Consider the following 20,616-nt stretch of genomic DNA (forward strand, 5'->3'; position numbering starts at 1 on the left):
TTTCCATCCTAATTGTTTCTAGAGAAAAGCTGTATGTCTTTTGGCTATTCTTTCAGTAGACTAAACAAGCTAAAATCTTTCAGAATCCTCTTGCAAGAATTTCTGTTTTTCTGCTCTGTTCTTGGCATTCATCTTTTTGAAGAGAAATGAGCAGAACTGCACACAGTATTTCAGAGAATGTCCAGTTCTCTCCCTGTGGGTTAATGTGCCTTTATCTACACACTACAGCTTGTACTGCTTAGGTCTGCCTCCTGATGTACTCCTCGCCCCAAGGTTACATAGTGTTGATAACTCATAGTCATCTTAATGTTTACTTCCTCTGCCATCTCCACCACTTAAGAAGTAGCAAAGTTTGTACAGAGACATATTTTTTCATTCCTGAGTTTGTTATTCTTTGGACTCTGGTCTAGTATTAAATGGGGAGGTTGGTGGCCCTGAATGTGGCAGGGGGTTTGGAGATTCAAGATCCTTGAGGTCCCTTCCAACCCTGGCCATTCTGTGGTTCTGTGATTCTGTGGACTCCTTGCTAGCTGCGGTATTTGAATGCTTGATCTGAAGTTCTTGACATTCAAAGTTACATCCCCTTCAGATGTTTTTTTCTGAAAAGCAGAAATTTCTGCTTTTCCCACACCCCCTGTGAATTCAACCACAGAGGGAACAATTCCAGCTATAGACAGCAGGCAAAAGGGTACATTCATCATAAATATGATGTCTTCTGAGGCCATTCTCAAAACATTCAGTATTGAAATATTATGTTCAGCATTAAAGATTGATGAGATAATATGATTGTTTTTTTATTTCCATTTATTTTGTAATGGACTGATGAGTTGCTGTTTTCATCATACTTACAAACATCTAGTGAATCTTATATTGCAAAATGTTGACTGAAAAGGCAGAGAAATGAAAAGGTTCTTTTATACCAATAGAACAGAGGGCAAGTCTATTTTCTTCAAAGAACTAAGGGTTTTTTCTTTTTTTTTTCCTTTATGTTCTGCTCCCTTTCCTGGAGCAGGTTGCACTCCAACAGGTATGACATAGATCCTAAATAATGACAGCACTCGTATGTGTAATGATTCCTACGTAGTGTGCTATAGACATTAACAGTGGCAAATCTGGGTTCACTCAGAAGATGCATTTTGTGACGGATTTGTGAGTAAGCACAATATCTGGAGAAAACTCCTAAAATAAGGAGTCATACTACTTATTTTTATTGTAGAGAGCAATATGGCTGTATTAATCCATATTTTACTGCCTTAATTTACATAGTGCTAATACCAGGCATTAAGTGATTAGATGAGTGGATGTTAATCATTCTGAATTTACTGAACAACCTTAGTCATTATGAAATGTTAATAATTACTACTGTTGGGGAAAAAAGGCAAACTACAACAACGAAAGAAAAAAAGTTTTCACAATTTAATTTTTCATAAATCTTCTTTGAAAATGCAGCTTTTGGAATTCTTTCTTTCCAAGTTAACAAGAAGCTATGTTCATACTTGCTCTAGGCGGTCATGAAATCAATTCCTATCCAAGAGCCATACGTAATACTGATTGGCTAGAATGATAGAGCTTTTATCTATTACAGACTAAAGGAAATAATTGCACAAGCAAAGCATCAGATGAAAATGAGCAATCAAGAAAACATCTGTATTTATTTGGAGGCTTGCATATGCTATCATTAATACATAGCAATAAAGTTTATACAATACACAGCATAAAGTTTGATTTTCTGAAATGCAGCAGTGTATCAACCAGACATGTTATTGTAAATTAAACCTGCCTTGAATGAACATCAAAAAGAACAAAAAACTTGTTTGTTTTTATCTGTTGTTTTTGAGTGAAATGGTCTGTAACCTGAGGCACAAAGCTCAGCAACACAAGCAATGTTCACCCATCTGTATTCCCAATATGCGTATTAAGAAATAATGGGTTGGAATTCCTAGAAGAAAATTTGTAAGGTTACCATTCTCCGTGCAGGGTGACTTTCCTGTAGGAACTCACTAATAAGAGAAGACGTTTTGTCAGGCAGGATAGATTAGGATGCGCACTGGGGTGAAAGGATTCAAGTGCTATTTCGTCTGTCTCTTTTGCTCCTCCTGCTTCAACTACAAGGGAACTTCCTGTCTGAACGGATTGCAATGGCTATCTCAGTGCTTCATATGAGCTTAAGACCCATGTAAAATGTGCTGCTGCTAATTAGTCAAGATCTAATTAGTCCAGTGAAATTAATTTTACATAAATAATGTGGAATTTAAGGTTCATGGCTCAAGAGATAAATTCAAAGCCTTTTCTGAATTATCTGTCTTAAAAGTAAAATACCAGAAAAGGATTATTAAGGAACTACTTCAAAACTGGCATTAACCTGCTAATGAAGATTTAACACACTGCCCAGAAAACATGGTTGATCTATGCTCTGTAAGGTCCTTCCACCACCATCAACACCCATGTATCCCTAGCTGCTCCCACCAGAAAGGAAGATAATAGTTACTTTGAGGAAGAAACTTATTTGCCTCCCAACTGAATGTAAAGCGCTGTAAATACAGTCCATGCACAGTAGTGGGTAGGTAATTAAGTGTTCTCCTTCATTAACTAGACTTCAAGTGAGCCATCTCTTGGATTTGAGCCACAGGCTGCTTTGACCTACCTGGAGCTGTTAGAGTAATTAAAGTTCACTTCAGGACTGCATATGCCAAGGACTGAACAGTACAAAGTTGAAGTTAGACTTCACTTCACGTATAACTGTATAGTATTATTTCTGTTATTCACTGTTTTGCAGTACCAGCCAGAGGCCTAAATCTGGGTGTTGAGACTGTACTAATCTGACCACAAAAGCACAAAAAAGTATCCTCTGTGCCCTGAGTAAAAACAGCTAAAAGAATGTCTTCTATTCCCTCAAAAATACTATGAACTAATATCATGTTCATTTTGAAATTTGCATTTCTCATCTTTTTTTTTTTCATGGCTGTTTTATTTTTTTTCCTTACTTCTGGGTTTTGTTTTGAGAATGTATTCTCAAATTCATGTCACCCTTGTGGAACTCTCTAAGGCCTCAGAGTGTGTGAGCTTGGCTACAGAAAGGGCTCTTCCATCTTTATGTACAAGTTTGAGCTTCACCGATGCTGCATTTTCATCACTACAATATTAAAAAAAAAAAAAAAAAAAAGTATTACTGCTAATATTAGCACTAGTATTATTGCCTGCAGTGGTTTTGAGAGTTCAGTGGCTGTGTGAAATGAAGATTAACATCGGCCCTGCACTGTCTTTTGACAGTCAGAAGCCAACGTTGTAGAGAAGTTCATCAAATATTTTCTCTCTTCTGTTCTCCCTGTCTCAGATTCAGCTCAGCCAGCAACTGCTATTGTTATCTAACCATTGCATAGCAGAGGTGATAGACAAATGATAAAATGATATATGTATTATTTGATGACATGTAAAGTAGTCTTCTGGATTTCTTACCTAAATCTATTATCCCATGTAAGGCAACACTCATAGTATTTATTCATTTTGACTCTCTGCAGCAGAATAATTGGAGTAGTTTATTTAGAATTATTTATATTTTATTTTAAATTCAGACTACAGAATAGTTGTCTTCTCTAAACTGAGTTATTGGCAGATTCTAATACCATTAAATATCTTGTTCTATTTTCTCCCCTCATTAGCTCCACCACAGATATTACAGCAGTAAAGTAGATTTTGTACAGTGTAAGATACTATAAAATGATAAAAATATCATAAAACATCTAGAAAACAATCTTGTTTTGGATATTTAAGACAAATTTATCTTCTATTCAGTGCATGGAAACACTTGGCTTCAGAATAAGCCAGAGGTAGTACTTATATCAACTTGTTAATGAGCAATCAGTTTTTGCATTTTGTTTTTTTGCAGCTTTACTGGAAGTTAAATGCTTCTCAGCAAGCTGTAACTCTTTTTTTTTTTTTTTTTTTTTTTTTTTTTTTTTGAGAAAATGGCATTTAGTAGGCAAGGAAGGGCCAAATTTCAGAAAGACCTGCATGGTTCTCCAAATTAGAATCAGGGTTTTTCTGATAACTTTATATTTTACCTCGTTGTTAGGAGTAATGGCTGAGTTTCTATTCCAGAGATAAAAATAAGCAAATAAAACTATCTGTATACAGTAATATACAAGTAGGAGATCTTAACCAAGCAATATCTTCACTTTTCAGATTTTTTTTGATCTTTAGCATTCCTTTTCTATCCTTGTCTTTGAGGATTAGCTGTGTTGTCTTTACTACTGTCATCTTTTTTTTCCTAGCCTCCTAATTCCTTCTATAAAAACTTCTCATACTTCATGTCCTTCAGTAGTTTTCCCCCCCTATTTTGTTTTGAACTTGTCTAAATCACCAAGTTTTTTGATAATCTTATCTTTCCCTCACATTAATCACTTTTTTTTTCCCCCCCCTTTTTGATAAGTAATAGAGATATTATTAGGGAATGTTTGCAGTAATGATCTGGTATATCATAGTGAAAAACCATTTCAGTGACCAAAATTACCCACTGATATCTGACATCAGTTTCCTAATTAGTGTGTGTCATGAAACATAAAACCGTTCGGATAGGATTCAAAGATTTGGAGAATATGTGATCAATCTAAGTTAGTTGGTAGTTGAATATATAGGAAGATGAACTAATTTCCTAACAGACTAAATGTACATAATATTCATCCATAATTCAAATGCAGATAGCATGAATGCATGGAGGTATTTCATCATTAAATGTAAACATTACAACATATGAAAGTAGTTATTACTAGGTGGTAGGATTTTCCCATTCTCTTACCAGTACACCCACCTGCTTTGTAAGAAATAAGCAGCTCTGAGGTGTGTCATGCCCCACTGGTTGTGGAGCAGCAGATGGCACTTCTTTTACCATGTCTGAGTAGTGTTTATGCACAGCTGCAAATCTGTTTTCTCTTTCTTCCTTTTACAGTCAATAAGTTCTGCAGTGACAGTCAAGAAAGAGCAATTTGGGTTAAAAGCATATCTAGCTCAACAAAAAATCTGAAAAATGGGGAGAAAAGAAATTATATAATTGAGAGCAATCAGAAAATGATTTCGATGGGTGATTACCATCAGATTGCAGTGTTTCTACATGGATCCACAGGGCTTGTTATGAGCCCAAGAGCAATTTCACATTTGTATAAAATCATCAGTCCACGTAAAAGAACAGCTTATGGATTACATGATTTTTGTAATATTCTGAAGAAAAAGGAAGACTAAGGGAACTGGGTATTTTCAGTCACTGAATACAATGGGTCTGCAGCTCATCATGAGCTGTCAGCTGAAATTGTGCCATTTTTTCTTTAAAATGAGCACGTCAGAAGATACTACTCCAGTCTCTAAGCTTGGTTTCATTAGTATACCATATATTAACCTTGAAAAAAGTAATTTCTTAACCAGAGAAAATTCAAGTCTGTGGCATGAGATGGATTAAATCAGTCTCTCTGCTCGCTCTGTCCAAATAGTGCTGGTTCTTTCCACATAGCATATTCTCCACCCACAATTTTTCAAGGCCCCCCTGAGTTGCAACAAATCCCACATCAGTTTCTTTTGGTCTTTGGTGAAGTCATCTTCCTCCAGTCGTTCCTGAGATTAGGATACAGATTTGTTTTCTGACAAACTCTGATTACTCTGAAATATTACTGAGACTGCAAACAGATGCTTACTGCTTCTATCATCCTAATTGTCCTCTCTCTACACTTATCTGAACATATGCAGGAAAGTGAAATACTCCCCTCTCTCCAGAGTGCCTAATTTAATTCACTGCTGGCATATGACACATAGGCAGCACCTTGTGCTATCCTGTTACAAATAGCTTGGTATTCTGTCACGTGTTCAGATAAAACAACTTTAATGTAAAGATTAAATTCTGTGTATGTAAGATTTTGTATTATACGGGAGAGCATGAGATGAACTCACAATTACAAAGTAGAAGTTGCATCACAAAAGTTGATGACTACAAAAACATTAAGAAAACAGTTTAATGTAAGATTCTCCAGAATTAATTTTTTGTGAATGCGTAAAAAGTTATGAGAATTGAAATTAATTTTTATTCATGCAACAGTAGTAGGACTGGAATGGGATTGCTGCCATCACTACCTTCTGATGCTTTTTTTTTTTAAAAAAAAAAATAACACTAGTTACTCAGATAATTTAAAAGCTGGTAGAAGTCATTCCAGTGAGGCGCTCACAGTGGGGTTCAGCTTATCGAATGAGGAGCCTTGCATTTAGTTGTCATCTAGTGTGTGAAGTACTTCTATCTTTACAGAGTAAATTTCCTTTTACACTATTTGATTTGGGCTGTATAAGTGTCTACTGCCACTTGTGACTCCCTGGAGTACCCAGATGGATGGTGTGAGGCACTCCAAATGATCACAAATTTCCCCATAGGCAACCAAGATCTGGTCTCCAAGGTCTCTTTTTTCTGATAGTGAAGACTGCAACAAAAGCTAGTAACCAGAAGTTTAAACAAACAAATCAACAAATGTTACACATATGGGCACTGTGATCAACTATCGAACAATAACTGTAAAGTTTCTATTAGATTATTTGAATTTTGGTTCCTTCAAGTCAAGATTGTTCTTGGAGTGAACTGCAAATTTAGAATGAAGTACCTTGGTTTTGAATAAATATTTTTTAAAGGGTATCATTTTTGTAATGAAATTGATAAACAATAAAAAAAAGGTAGATGAGAAGTGAAGAGATTTCTATCTCATTTCTAATTGTGTATCTTTGTCTATACCAGCATACCAGATACCCAGCTCAGAAATTTATTTAGAATGCATGTGGGGGATAGAGTGATAAAAGGTAAATGAGCAGGGAAGTGAGCCACCTATCTTTTGCCATGAAGATAACAATACTATGCTAAGATGAACAAGGAAGCCAAATCTAATCTTTGAATTTTTATAGGTTTCTGCAGTTGTTTTTGCTTGTTTTTGTTTTGTTTTGTTTTGTTTTATTAGAAGGGGGGTTATTTATTTTATGTATTTCTAACCTAAATTCCTAGTTGAGCCTTGATCAGAGGCAAAAATACTTGTGTGCTTGCCATAGTTTATGATCCTTGCTTCTCATCTTTTCAGATTTTTTTTTTTTTTATTCACAGATGTGGAAAAGAATGGAAAGGAAACCGTTGTCACATAAGTGCTAAGCCTCTTCAATCTCCCATTTCAAATCTTCAAAATGGTGGGTTGGGTCTGGAAAAAAGAACTATCTTCCTATTCATCCTTTCAGTATTTTCTTTTTTCTTATAACAGTCTGATTGCTCTGATTTTGCAGATATTTGGATTGGGTTGGGGATCAGTTTCTTGCTGATTAAAATTGCAGTTGGTGCCTTATGTTTCCTGTCAAAGAAGAAAGAGCACAAAATGTAAGTGAAACTTTTATTCTGTATAAGGCAGGCACAAGTGTGGCACAAAGCAATGGCTTACTGCCCAGTCTCCTTGGTTTCAACATTTAAATCCCCCTTCAGTCTAGTTTTTCAACATTCTAGTTCTAATCTTAGTGGACCCGAGTCCACTAAAAATGAGTGATGGCGTGACTTTCAGAACATTCTGATTCAACTTCATATGATTAACTTTATAGTAGTACTAAAGTTCATCCAGCTTAATAGCAGTATCTCTGTTTTTGTTCAAGATGGTTAAATGTGAAAAACATGATGTATCTGTGGTTTCTTTATCTCTGAGGCCAAATTAGTTTATTAAAGGCAGGTTGACAGCTTTTTCTGAAGCTACCGAGGACACGTTTCCCTTGAGAACATTTTTGCCTTAAATTATTTCAATATTTACACACATCTGAGAACTTACTCTTACCTGTGATACCTGGGTGGCATAAGACCAGGCTTTTTTTCCGCTTTGAAAGATCAGTGTTTTTCATTAAAAAAATCTTTAATACATCAGAAAAAAAAAATCAAGCTGTAAAACTGCAGCATCACATGAAGATTTCCACAAATCATACTGTTTGTCTCCTCTTCTTTGGTACCTGGACACGCTGACAATCTGGCTTCCTGTTTGATTTTGTATTAGTCCTCTTAATCAGTGTTTATTTTGACACCATGTCTATTCCTTTCACCTCTTCACTCTGCCTCTTCGTCTCACACCCATTGTCCGATTCTATAGTGGCTTCCACTAGGATCACTCCAGTACAGACTCTCAGCTTGTGGTCTAAGTACTGGTCTTGCATGTCATGAATGAGTACTCTGGATGGTGGCTTTTTTTCCCCAAATGTGTCTTTCTTCCAACTTGCTATCAGTACTATGCAAACATAAAGGACATTGTCTTCTAGCAACCTCCTACATAAAGATCATCTTCACTGATTGAAAGAAATCAGAAGAATTGGTGCTGTTTTATTTAAAAATATATTTCAAGTGTTTTAGATAACATAGCTAGTAGTACTAAAGGTCTTTCTTTATCCAATTATTTGATTTCATTTTTATAAGACCTATCCCAGGTTGACATGCATTATTTCGCAGATCTCTTATCTTTTAGCCCTCTGTGTCATTGCTCTGATAATTTCTACTTGTTCTCTTCTGCCTAAGATTTTTTTGCTGTTTTTTTATTTTCCTATAGCACCTATATTTTCATCTCTGCCTATCTCTTTGCTTATTCTGCTCAATCCTTCTCCACCAGCAACAAGTATCACTTCCTCCTTTTCAGGAATTCCTATAGTGAACTCCCTTCTTCACTCTCATGATGTTTGATTTCCTTCACTATTCATTTTCTTCTCTAAAACTCATATTCAGAGATGTCTCTTTTCCTTTCAACCTCTGTTTTGCTACAGACCTTTCATACTTTGGGGATATTGCTATCTCCAAAACTATCTACTGAACTTCGCAATCTGCCCTGATATTATTGCTGCTGACACCTTTCCTAACACTGCTTACCACCCCTGGCAGATAGGGTTGTCTATGAACACAGAAGCAAAACATTGAAGCAAGAACATTTAGTGGTTGTGCTACTCTTAATTGAGTGCATAGCATCACCTACTTTCTTTATGTCTGCTTCACCTTCTGTAAAGTGGGAATAATAGCATTGCTTTATCTTACTTCACAGAAGCTTTAAGCTTAATTCATTTCCATTTATGCAACTCGGTGAAGTAATACATAGAAAGGCACCTCAGAAGTGCAAGATAAGTTGTATCTCAAGAGCTGTGTAAATTTGTTTGTAATTTCAATTAATATTTTTCAAATAAAATATGTTTGACGGTGTTTAAATGAAATTGTTTTTCTTAATTGTTTTTCTTTCTCTTGCGTTCTAAACACTTCCTTTTTCTTTCACAAATATTCGCTTAAGGGCTGCTGCACTGCCTTCCACTTCTCTTCTCCTGTCATATCTGTATTTGAAGAATATTTTTTCCTTTCTTGTAGGTATATATGCTAAAATAAATTAGAGATTTTTTTTTTTTATATTGATCCATGAACAGTTATCATGTTGCAATATGCCAAACACTTAAGCATCCTGTTAGTTATGAAGAAAAATTGGGCTGAATGAGAATCTTCTTAGTATGACACCTCTGAAATGAAGAGAGTCAGAGCTGTGGGAAAAAAAAAAAAAAAAAAAAAAAAAAAAAAAAAAAACCAGCACAGGAGGAGAATAATAGAATCATAGAATCACAGGGTTGGAAAGGGTCTACAAGATCATCTAGTCCAACAATCCTCCTGTCACCATTACTGCCCACTAAGCTACTAACCCATATCTTGTAACAGATTGGATAGTTACATTAGAGAGTTTATTCATTCTGGTTTTGATTTGTTTTCACTGGAGCTACCAGAAGGATAATGCTGGAGATTTTTGTGGCTCTGAGGTTTTTCTATTAGGAATTGACTAATGCTATCAAATTTCTTAACCCATGGCACAGAATATGCATTTGTATTTGCATTGTTTTAAATCATAGTTGACTTAACATGTTAGTTTGCATGCATTTTGCAGGCATCGTCAAGGAATAATCTAACTACTGAGTGTCAGTTTCATTGAAATTTTGAACTTGTGAAAACATTGAAATCTGAAACTTTGACAACAGAAATTCAAGTTTTTCTCTTTGTCTTTACATACTTGGTAACCAGCACAGGTTGTTTTATAAAAATCTTGGCTGGAAGCATAGCAGTAAATTGATGCAATTTATTTCTTAACTACTTAATGAGTAATCAGCAGTGACTAGTCCAAAGTTAAACAATGTTATAATACTATATTTTGGATATGTGAGATAAAGCTTGAGAAAAAGAAGTGACTAGTGTTTGCATAAGTCTGTAAAATGTACAATGTGACAGCACCACATAGAGGCATGAGATTTAACTCTCCTGATTACTTTTTTTTTCTTTTTTCTTTTTTTAATGGAATTTGATGAACTAAAAGCAATAATTGTGCACATGATACTTTCCATTTTCATTTCAGAGGCTTGTATCTTCTTTTAGACTTTCAGGGTTGTGTTGTTTTCTTAAGGGCACTAGGCATTAGAGGAACTCCATACTTTAAAGTGTCTGCTCTCTTTCACAAGGAAGATTTTGCACACTTAAGCCCAAATTTACTGCCTTCTGAAAAAAATGTTTTGCTGTTTAACTATTTTTAATAATTTTTCTGAGGATCTCCTTTTTTCTGTCCTGCTATAAAACAACAAATGCAAAACAAAAAAACAATTTGTAGCTGCTCCTCAAAGAAGCACACTAACAGAATTTGTTAGCTCTCAGCGCATTTTTAAATTTAATGCAGATCCACCTATGCCTCAAATGGAATAGCACAAGAATGTGCACAAAAGCTAAATTTTCAGATTCCACAGAAATAACATTCTCAGTAACAAGCCAGCTAGGAGGCAATAGGAGTACACTGGTGAGTCCTTAAACACAAATGTTGCTCTTGGAAGTTGTCGTAATTAAGCAGTGAGCACCTGAGAGTTTCATATCGTCCCTCTTTTTCTTCTCTGGAAAGACTGATAGTGGTATAAGCTTTCACTCCAATCCAGACAACATGCTCTTCTCTTACTTTGTTCACCCCTCCTTCCTTAACAATAACATCATCTCTGATCTTCAAGCTTGAAACTCATCAGAGTCTAAGTGGGAGTTACTGGAAGTCATTGTATTTATTTACTAATGGACAAAAGCAGCCTGCCACAGAACTTGGCAGCAGTTGACTTCATTAGTAGAATGAAGTAAAATCTATGGCATTCAGATATGCAAACAACTTCCCTGCTCCCAGATGGATATATGTGAAATTTTTGTAGAGAATTCTCAAATTGGAGGAAGCATGTATGTTTCTCATATTCTTGTTCATGTTCCAGAGATGACATGTTCTGGTTCAGAAGGGAAGGCTGCCAGTTGCTTCACTTCTCCAGTGCATCTGTCCCTATTGACTGAATAGAAGCAAAACTGCATTTTGACTTCCATTTAATACATCTGCCCTCTCATGCTTCATTTTGTTTTCAAGAACAAAAGACAAAAAGTGAAAATTAAATACTTTCCATCTAGCTAAGCTATGTAGAAACATAGCTATTGCCTCCAATGCAGTTGATGTCTCTGGATCCTTTCATCTTGTTTTTTTCCCAATCTTGATCTATGCCATCAGCTGCAATGCTCATGCACCAAAGTGGTTATCAGTCCTATCAGTTAAAATGATTACAAAATGCAAAATTTGAAAAGCATATAAATAATATATCTTACTGTGTAGACAAGAGACTGAAAAACTGAGGAGCTCAGACAAAATATTTTAGAATGATAGGAAGTCATGGGAAACCAGGGCCAATAAATGTAATTCTTCATCCTGCCACAGGAAAGATTCAAATATGACTCTTCTACATTTGCACTTAAGGAACTCAGGTAACATGGATTTGATTGTCTCTTAGGACAATTTTTGTACTGCAAGAAGAAAGATGGGTCTTTTCCTGACTCTCAAGATGTTTTTCTGCAATTTAAGGTCTTAGTTCTTGTCCTAGTCATCATGGAGATACATAGATAAACATTCCCCTCCTCCCTGCAAAAAACTTGTTATATACACTTGAACTTTTTTGTACCTCCCTACAGTGTTTAGCTTTCTGTAAGCCAAATAAGTTCAGAGTTTTCAGCCTCTCTTTATGGTGGTGGTTAAAGGTTACTTACAAAAATGATCATTCCTAGTTGCTGTCCCCAAGACCCTCTCCAATTAGACCACATCCTTCTGAAAGTTTGGTGTGGAAAAATGAATAGTGCATTCCAGAGAAGGTTCTCCAAGGGCATTTGAAGAACTGCCTGAGGTGGCTGTGCTTCTGTTCCTATATCCCAAAGTGATTAACAAAATGACAATATAATTACATTCTTTCAGCTCTTTTTGGCTTGTGAACTAGAGGAGAAAAATATACTCTTCTTGTAGAAGGAGAGAAAATGATATAGTTTTGGAGAAAAAGAAAAAAGTTGTGAAGCAGCAACAATATTTGTTCTTTGGGAGCTGTTTTATTAGTCTAATGTTGCTATCCTAATCCATTCCTTCTTCTATAGAATATTTTTTTTCTGAAGCATTGAAACTATTGCTATTATAAGAAATATTCATCTATTTCTACTATTACTAAGAGTTTTTTGGATATGTATATCTCATGGCTAGCACACTTAGAAAAGCAAGCAAAGAAACTGCAAGTGGCATGTTGAAAGAACAGAGGAAATCTCTTGTTCTGGAGGCTTCAGTATTAAGATGCAAAGAACTGACCAAATGTATATGTACATATATATAAACTTTCCGAAATGACTCAATATATAAAGTGTGGACCTAGAAAGCCCAGGCAGCATGTTAACAAGCTAATCAAGCAACAAACAACTTTTAAAGTGATTCTAAATTGAACTTTTAAAGTGGCTGCCTTCCTTGCATCCTGTCCTCCATTTCTTCTGTGGGATACACAAAATATATTGTACTTTTGCAAACATAAGTTTAGCTTAAAAGATTTCAAGGATGATTTGGAAACTGAGATCTTGAGTTGCAGTTAGTATTTAGAGCAGAAGCTTTGAAACCTCTATAAAGAATTATTTTAAGGAGTTATTTTAATGATCATCTTAATTTTAATTGACTCTTCGGTCCATTAGGAATTTATTCTTATGTGAACCTGATGATAAACATTCTGTACTGTATTTCCTACAATGTTGTGCACTGACAACAGAAATACTTAATTTTTAATTGAGAAGTATATTGAAAAGTGGAGAATTCTCAGTTTTATCTCCAAACCAATGAAATCCATATTCTATACTTCTCCGCTAGAAAACATGATGTTACTGAGCAGTCCCTTTCTACACAGGCAGACATTTTGTGGAGTAGATAACCTTCTCCCATATGGCTGAAGTTATATGGAAAAACCTAAGAGAAGGCAGCAGTTTTTTTACTAGGAGATGCAGATGTGTTTAACAAAACCATTACCCATGTGACCTGGTCTACATCCCACGATGATTATTACTTTCCTATTGTGGTATATATGGTTATGTTAGAAAACACAGTTCTCTCTGAACTGCTTTACCCATGTTTGAATCATTTTTCTTGTTGCTGTTCTCCTTTTCTGAAACATCATATGCTTGGCTTTTTTAACTCTAATTATTCTTATTCCCTGCTTGGTACATTCTCCTGGACTTGGCACTTATGGTTTTCTACTTTTTCTACATTTCAAATTTATTAGTTATTCTGAACCATAATTTCTGTGAGCCGTGGGTTACCCTTGCCCTTCTTGTACAGTGGTAACATATATGTGACTTATGTTATGCAAGTTAATATGAAATCCAAAGCACTACTTTGTCATTAAGTTCCTTGAAAGCAAGAGATCAGTTTGTAAAGCCTATTCTTCGCTTCATATAAATCAATTTATATTGCATAAAAACAACTGGTGCCTTTATTTTGCCCTTAAATTCCTATTAAATGCCTGGCTGCATAAACTCTTTCGTGATTCAGGCCTAAACTGTAAAGACATCTGAAATATGCTGGATAACCTGAGGAAGTCTGAATTACTATGCTTAAGAAAACCTTACACACATAAGCTGGACCAATTTCAGCACAAAATACAGAGAGATGTTGAAGAACACAGCCAATGCATTTTTATGCCCTCAGTTTTGCATGGCAGCCTGCTGGTTAGTGGACTTGCAGAGGAAGCTAGAGATCTGTGTTCAGTTTCCTTTCTACCTTCAGGATACAGCTAGGAACTTGGAATGCTCTTGCTCAAATATGTAAAAATGTCTTAACTTCTTTGGGGAACAAAAACAAATCAGAACCATCCCTATCCTTATCATCTCCTATTGGTACACTGGGTTGTTCCCTCTGTAAACTGTGTAATTTGCCCTTTGCAAGTGTCTTCATTAACTCAAGCAGGACCTTACTTCCATATCATGATCTTAGCCCGTACATATGGTTTGTGTTGTCTGAATGAGGTACCAAAATAAAGGCATGCAAATCTTCAGGCACAAACTTACAAGCACAGCCAAATTTCTTGAAAACTTCTTATTTGAGTTTTCTTCTAGTCTCAGGTTTTGTGAACTAAAGGGTAATTTTAGAGTAAAAAAATCAATTCTCTGTAAGTTTTATGGACTTTATTTGGGAGAATTAGTATGCAAATATGCACTCAGATGAGTATAAATAACCTAGTATATTATAACTTCACCAAACTAACAGCATCAGAATGCCAAGAATAATTAACTGTATGATAGAGGGCACATGAACAAACCAACAGGTTCAAGTATTCAGCTCTCCACATTGCCGTGACAGGAAATCAAAAGGAATTATTATGTTGACATTGGAAGGAATTGCTTTCTGACTGTCTTGTGAAAGATTTTAAGGATACATATCTGTTTTAGTTTACAACCTTTCTTGCACAGATCTAACTCGTAAGGGGATATATTTCTGTAGACTACCTGTATAGTTTTCCTGAGCATCTATTCTGATTTCAGTTCTTTGCTAAAGAAATCATGCAGTGTATTTTGCCCCTGGCTCTCACTGAGAACCAACAACTTCCCTTCCTAACCACTCCATCATCTGTGTCTTCATGGCTTCTCCATGGTGGTTTCTCTTGTTCCTTCAGTGCCGTAACACAGAGGCTGGATAGAAGTTAATAAGGAGAGAGCACTTAAAGCACCTGTAGGAGCAGCTTTGGAATAGCACTACTTTTTTAATAGAAGAAAATCCATGTCTGGATTTGTAATTGAATATTCGTATTTAGAGAACTTTTTATTTTAGTATATTGTACAAACACTGTTTTTTGTATGCATGAAGACATGTATGTAATGTATATGCCTTGCACAAATTGATGAAGTTCAATGGGGGAGATATTTTTATTCTTAAAAGCACCAGCGGGGAGAAAAAAAAAAAAAAAAAAAAAGCTAAATGCATCTTTTCAGAAGTCATCTATACATAAAAAAAACCTTCAGATATAGGTAGAAAAAAAAGTGAAATGTGTGAAGGCCTCTGTTGGGAAAGCATATGTTTAACTTTCTAGGTAAGGTAATGAACAGAAGACCCACAATTTCTCCTATTTGTCCATTTTAAATTCCTTAAGGCGTTACATCCATTCACGAAACTTTTACAATCTGGTGTCTTCAGGGATTTTTCAAATATTCTTGATTTTCCAGCAAAAAAGTATGAAGAATACTAAAGTATGAAGAATAGTAAAGCTATTTCTGATTATATAAATAGCCTAAAATGCTTTCCCTGCATTAATTTTAAAAGTCCAGGCACATTAAAGCAATGCAACTTTTTAGCTAATATCTTGTTTAATCTAATGTATAGCACAATGCCTGCATTTTATGAATACTTAATAGCTCTATGCATATCCAAGCACATATATTTTTTAACAGAAACAAATGAAAAATAATTTTTTTTAATATCACACTTATATGGAAGAAATGTTTGTTTTTATTCATTCTAGTAGAGTTGAATTGAGAATATATTTAGCCATTTAATTTTTTCTCACTTTTTAGAAAGTCTTTTTCATCCTGAAATTATCTGATTCTTTGAGAACCTGTGTGGTTTTGGAGAGTTTTATTGTTTTTTGTTTGACTTTTCAAGGAAAGTAGAGGAAACCATAAATACTTCATTTGCCAATCCATTGTATGAAGATCTTAGTTCATCTGGAAAAGCAAAGGTAAGCAGCAACGGCTGGTTCTATGTATTCAAAACTGTGCAAGTTTGTAGCCCTCAAATAGGTTTCCCTCTAAGACAAATAGCATAACCCACCAGTGATTCTTATTTAACAAAATTAAAGACTTAAAAACTGCTGCATCAGATCAGTTCCAATGTATAGCAGATTTGAAATTAGCCCAATTCTGAGAACATCTTGATGTTTATAACTAATACTGGTTTATAACTAATACTGTCTGTGGGCTGCTGAATCTGAGAAAAAAAAAAAAAAAAAATCCCTAAATAATTTTAGATGAAGTGTTTAGCCAGATATATCAAAGAGAATTATTATTGGGATTTGTCTCCTTTTACTTCAGGGAAAAAAATAAAAAACAACTGCAATAAAGCATCACACACAGAGGTGCTCAAGTTGTCTTCACGCTTTCAGTTAAAGAAAATGTGCATTATTATTTCCATCACTGTAAGATTCATTTTGAAAGTAATCTAATAAGTCTATGCATTGTCTGCTCCTTGGTCACGTTTTTCCCTAATGCTACTTGTTGATCATAATTGAGAGACTCCTAGGGCAAAGAAGACGTCTGTGAATAAAGTGTATATCTAAATGTGAACATAATGTAGTAAAAGAATTCAAGTCAAGATTTAGCTATAGCAACAGAGTGGTAGCTATAATTTATATTTTAAATTTCACAAGAGAAATGTACTTGACTTTAAATGCAGCTTTCGGTGTTATTTATCACTGGAAATAATAAATTTGAATCACTTTGAATTTAGAGAGAGCCAAATGAAATTTAAAACATCCTTTCTATCCTCATTTTGATATTACCTTTATCAGAACTGAAACAATTAAGCTAGGATAGAAATAGAAAGATGGAATTTCCTTGTCCCTTCCACAGTCAGTAATATAATATTTTGCCACAGTTTTAAACAAGACTGTGACACGTCGTGTACAATCTCTTAAAGATTCCTTACAGGTGATTTTAGAGACATTAGACCAAATAATTCATTTACAGGATTGAGTTTATGAGAGCTCCAAGTAGGAAACATTCCCATCTCAATAACATACAATTTATCAGGATATTTGTATTGCATTTAAAATATACTCCTGACAGTCTTGTTTTAATAGCAAGTTGAAAAACAGAAGCACAGTGCCAGGGGAGAGATTTTCAGTGAGGGCAGCTACAGGCACTGCGATTGAAGCACAGTGTTGTACCAAATTTTCCTCTCTTCTCTTTAAGATTGTGAAAATAGGTGTTTATTAATTCTTCCTCTAAAATGAAAAACAAAAGTTGTGAGTTTTGTTTGTGTCTGATGAACCTTAAATCTGAATGGTATATCACAAATCAAAACATACTATAAAAACTGAACAACATCTCTTATCTCCAGCTGAGCACACATAAGTGGTGCACTTGCGGGCATCTCAGTTTCATAAAGAAAGAACAGATCTTTCTAAACTTTTCTGAACACTGAAACTATGCAAGCCTCGCATTGTCTTACACTTGTCTATTGGCATTCACAGAGTGTGTTAGTCTGACAGCCACATGGAAGCATATTTTCTGAATATCATTTGCAGCTCAAAAAAAATTATTCTGAAGCTGTTGTGTCTCTTTACAGTTTCCTGGATACACTACTTCACCTGCTGTTCAAGTCAGTGTTTCTCCATGGCATGAGGTATGTAGTAATACATTTCTAAAGTAGGGTGTGTGTTGGCCTTTTAAATAAAATGCTGTAGCAGGGGAAAGAGAAAACAGTCACTTACAGTGCTGTTAAAAATACTAGCAGCTCTGGAAGGTGCTAGTGTCTTAGGAAGATAATAGGGCTAGACTGGCTGCCAAGATCCTCATAATAGTAATTTCATTAATGCTGTTTACTGTAGCTATTTGTTATATCATACAATAATTCAAAAAATTCCAGTAAGACAGATGCATTCTAACTAATTAATTATTTGTTTTTTAAATTTTGTTCTTTTTTATTTATAGTATCCATTTAATGAAGGTGAGAATGCTACCTCTTTTTCAAATCCTCTCTACGGTGAGCCATCAGGAAACATGAAGAAATTATGCAGTTCCTTGAAAATAGACAGAAAACGGGATTAATATTGTGTATGATGTATGACTTTGTCTGAAGATTTGTTCTAAAATCTGAAAGTATGCTATGATCCTGCAGCATTTGCAATATGAATAAAACTCCATAGAATAAATCTTTTATTAGAATAATTATGTTCAGAAAGTAATATTATATTAAAAATTGAATCAATAAGCATATATATAAAAATATAGAAAGCCGAATTTTTGATTGATTAGTAATTACAACTATGAATTCATTTTACATCTGGACAATTCAAATGCCACTATGTTAATAAAATGTTTAATCAAATCCAGACTCCCAAAGTCTAATAATCATAATTTTACATCTATTATTTGGGAAATGATGACTTAAATATTTCTGCAATTTTACATAAGAAATGGATTTTAAATAGCTGTTTTAGTGTTCCAAGGGGCACTTGGAAGCAAAAGAAAAGTCTTTGTGTAATTAGAAACATATCGAGATAAATCAAAATGGTCACAAATTTGAGTATCTGCTCAGTATGTAATTCAGCAATGTGATACAATGGTATATACCCTTATTTTTTAAAAGTAGATTTATTATTAATCTTGAAAGCCACATCTGACCAAATTTCCTCTGGTCAGATCTCCAGTGGTTACCACAATGCTACTGATGTACGTAGCTTAGTGGTTGACAGAAGATAGCAACTAGCATATTCAGGTAGTTTATTTCTGCCAAGTAAACTGACCTCCCACATAGCTGCAACTTATGTCCTCACAAGACTACATGGAGGGAATTCTAGTTCATCTCCTGAATTTGAATATCATCCTCTGCAGTATAAGATATAGCTACACTTTAAATAACTTGAATATATGTCATCTTCCATAATGCCCACTTGAATTATCTAGTGGTCATTTTCAGTTTGATGGCTTAAATGTTTCTGCAGTGCCTACCTGACTACATTTTAATAGTCGACTTAATTTTAAACCTAGTGGAAAGTTTAAAAGATGCAAAACTACTTCAGATTTCAAAAAATAAGCTTTTTGGATGCAGACATTATCTCTGATAGTTCAGGTAATATTGAAATGCTTGATATTTATTAGACTTTTCAGTCTCCCCACAGAAGAGCACGCTGAAGGCTGGCTTCATTCCATCATGCATGGGACTTCTTAGTTTTGGGTGTGTTGTTGTTGTCTTGTTCGTCTTTCACCTTTTCTTAATAATACAGTGAAACCTCAGAGCTCCATACCTGGGACCACAGAAATACTTTTCAATTTTGGTTTTCTTACCTACATGACATGATGTTTCCTGGGTAGCAGAAGTAACAAAGCATGAGTCTTATTGACATCTCTCCATCATCCTCTTCACACCATTCTGACAATATGCTTAGAATCACAGAATATCCCAAGTTGGAAGGGACTCACAAGGGTCACCTAGTTCAGCCCCTGGCTCCACAAAAGGACCATACAAAATTCAGACCCTATGTCTGAGAGCATTATTCAAATGCTTCTTGAACATCAGCGGCTTTGTGCTATGACCTCTCCCCTGGGGAGCTATTCCAGGATCTAACCACCCACTTATGAAGAACCTTTTCCTAACACTCAACCTGACCATCCCCTGATGGAAGTCCATGTGATTCCCTCAGGTCCTATTACTGGTAAGTGATCAATGACGACTTTGTGCTGCATTGTAAAACCACATTTCACTTTCCTCTCTCTTCTATAAACTCCTCACTTCTTCCCCAAGCTCTATAGCCTACCTTAAAACTATGTCTTGAGCTTGTTCCCCTTAAGTGTCCTAACAACAGCCAAAAAACAAGCATTAGCCACTATGCCTGGCTCAGAGCAGCATGAGTGCTCATCAGCTGCTGCACATTTTTTTGGTTGGCCAGCTGGCAGCACACTGCTTGGACTGCTATTTTATGCCCCTCTACTGATTTTAATGAAGACAGTCTGAGAGCATCACACCTTCCAGTCACACACCAGCCTTAATGCCGAATTTAGTTGGAAGTAAAAGGTAGACGAAAGACCAAAAGGTACTCATGGAGTTTTTTAATAAGGAACCACAGTAAGATGATCACTCATGCTGTTTTCCTTTTGCAACATGATTAATAAGACAGAAATATGGAACTTGCTCACTATACTTGTTAAGTTGCTCTACAGAGAAAAGACATAACACAGCAAAGTGCCAGGTGCCTCCAGCTCCTGAACTCTCTGGTATTTTGATTAAATCTGTGTGAAATGATTGTTTTCAGCATCATAAACGGGCATTGAACATTCCTACAAGATCAAGCCCATGCAGTCAAATTTCCATTTATTCTGCAATAGACAGACAGTGCTTTCATTAAACACTGAAATGCTGCTTATACCATTGTCCTTAAATCTCCAAGCATTGCGTCCTCTTATGCCTTTCTGTAAAAAAATAAAAATAAAATAAAAATAAAAATAAAAATAAAAATAAAAATAAAAATAAAAATAAAAATAAAAATAAAAATAAAAATAAA

The 20,616-nt window shown here is 35.2% G+C and overlaps 1 protein-coding gene across 2 annotated transcripts in view; it reads left to right on the plus strand.

Annotated features, from left to right (window-relative positions):
* The window catches only part of MALRD1 (MAM and LDL receptor class A domain containing 1), a 207,557-nt gene extending 187,033 nt beyond the window's left edge, over nt 1-20,524 (plus strand). For both annotated transcript variants that reach the window (XM_042817544.1, XM_042817545.1), the window contains exons 36-40: nt 7,118-7,197; nt 7,291-7,381; nt 15,999-16,074; nt 17,682-17,738; nt 18,047-20,524. In XM_042817544.1, coding sequence (XP_042673478.1) covers nt 7,118-7,197; nt 7,291-7,381; nt 15,999-16,074; nt 17,682-17,738; nt 18,047-18,163 — 421 coding nt within the window. In that variant the 3' untranslated portion in view covers nt 18,164-20,524. The remainder of the gene's footprint in view (nt 1-7,117; nt 7,198-7,290; nt 7,382-15,998; nt 16,075-17,681; nt 17,739-18,046) is intronic.
* The last annotated feature ends 92 nt before the right edge of the window (nt 20,525-20,616 follow it).

Source organism: Centrocercus urophasianus, unplaced genomic scaffold (assembly GCF_019232065.1).
Source record: "Centrocercus urophasianus isolate 14NV4802_14NV808 unplaced genomic scaffold, USGS_Curo_1.0 seq_16, whole genome shotgun sequence".
Classification (NCBI taxonomy): Eukaryota; Metazoa; Chordata; class Aves; order Galliformes; family Phasianidae; genus Centrocercus; species Centrocercus urophasianus.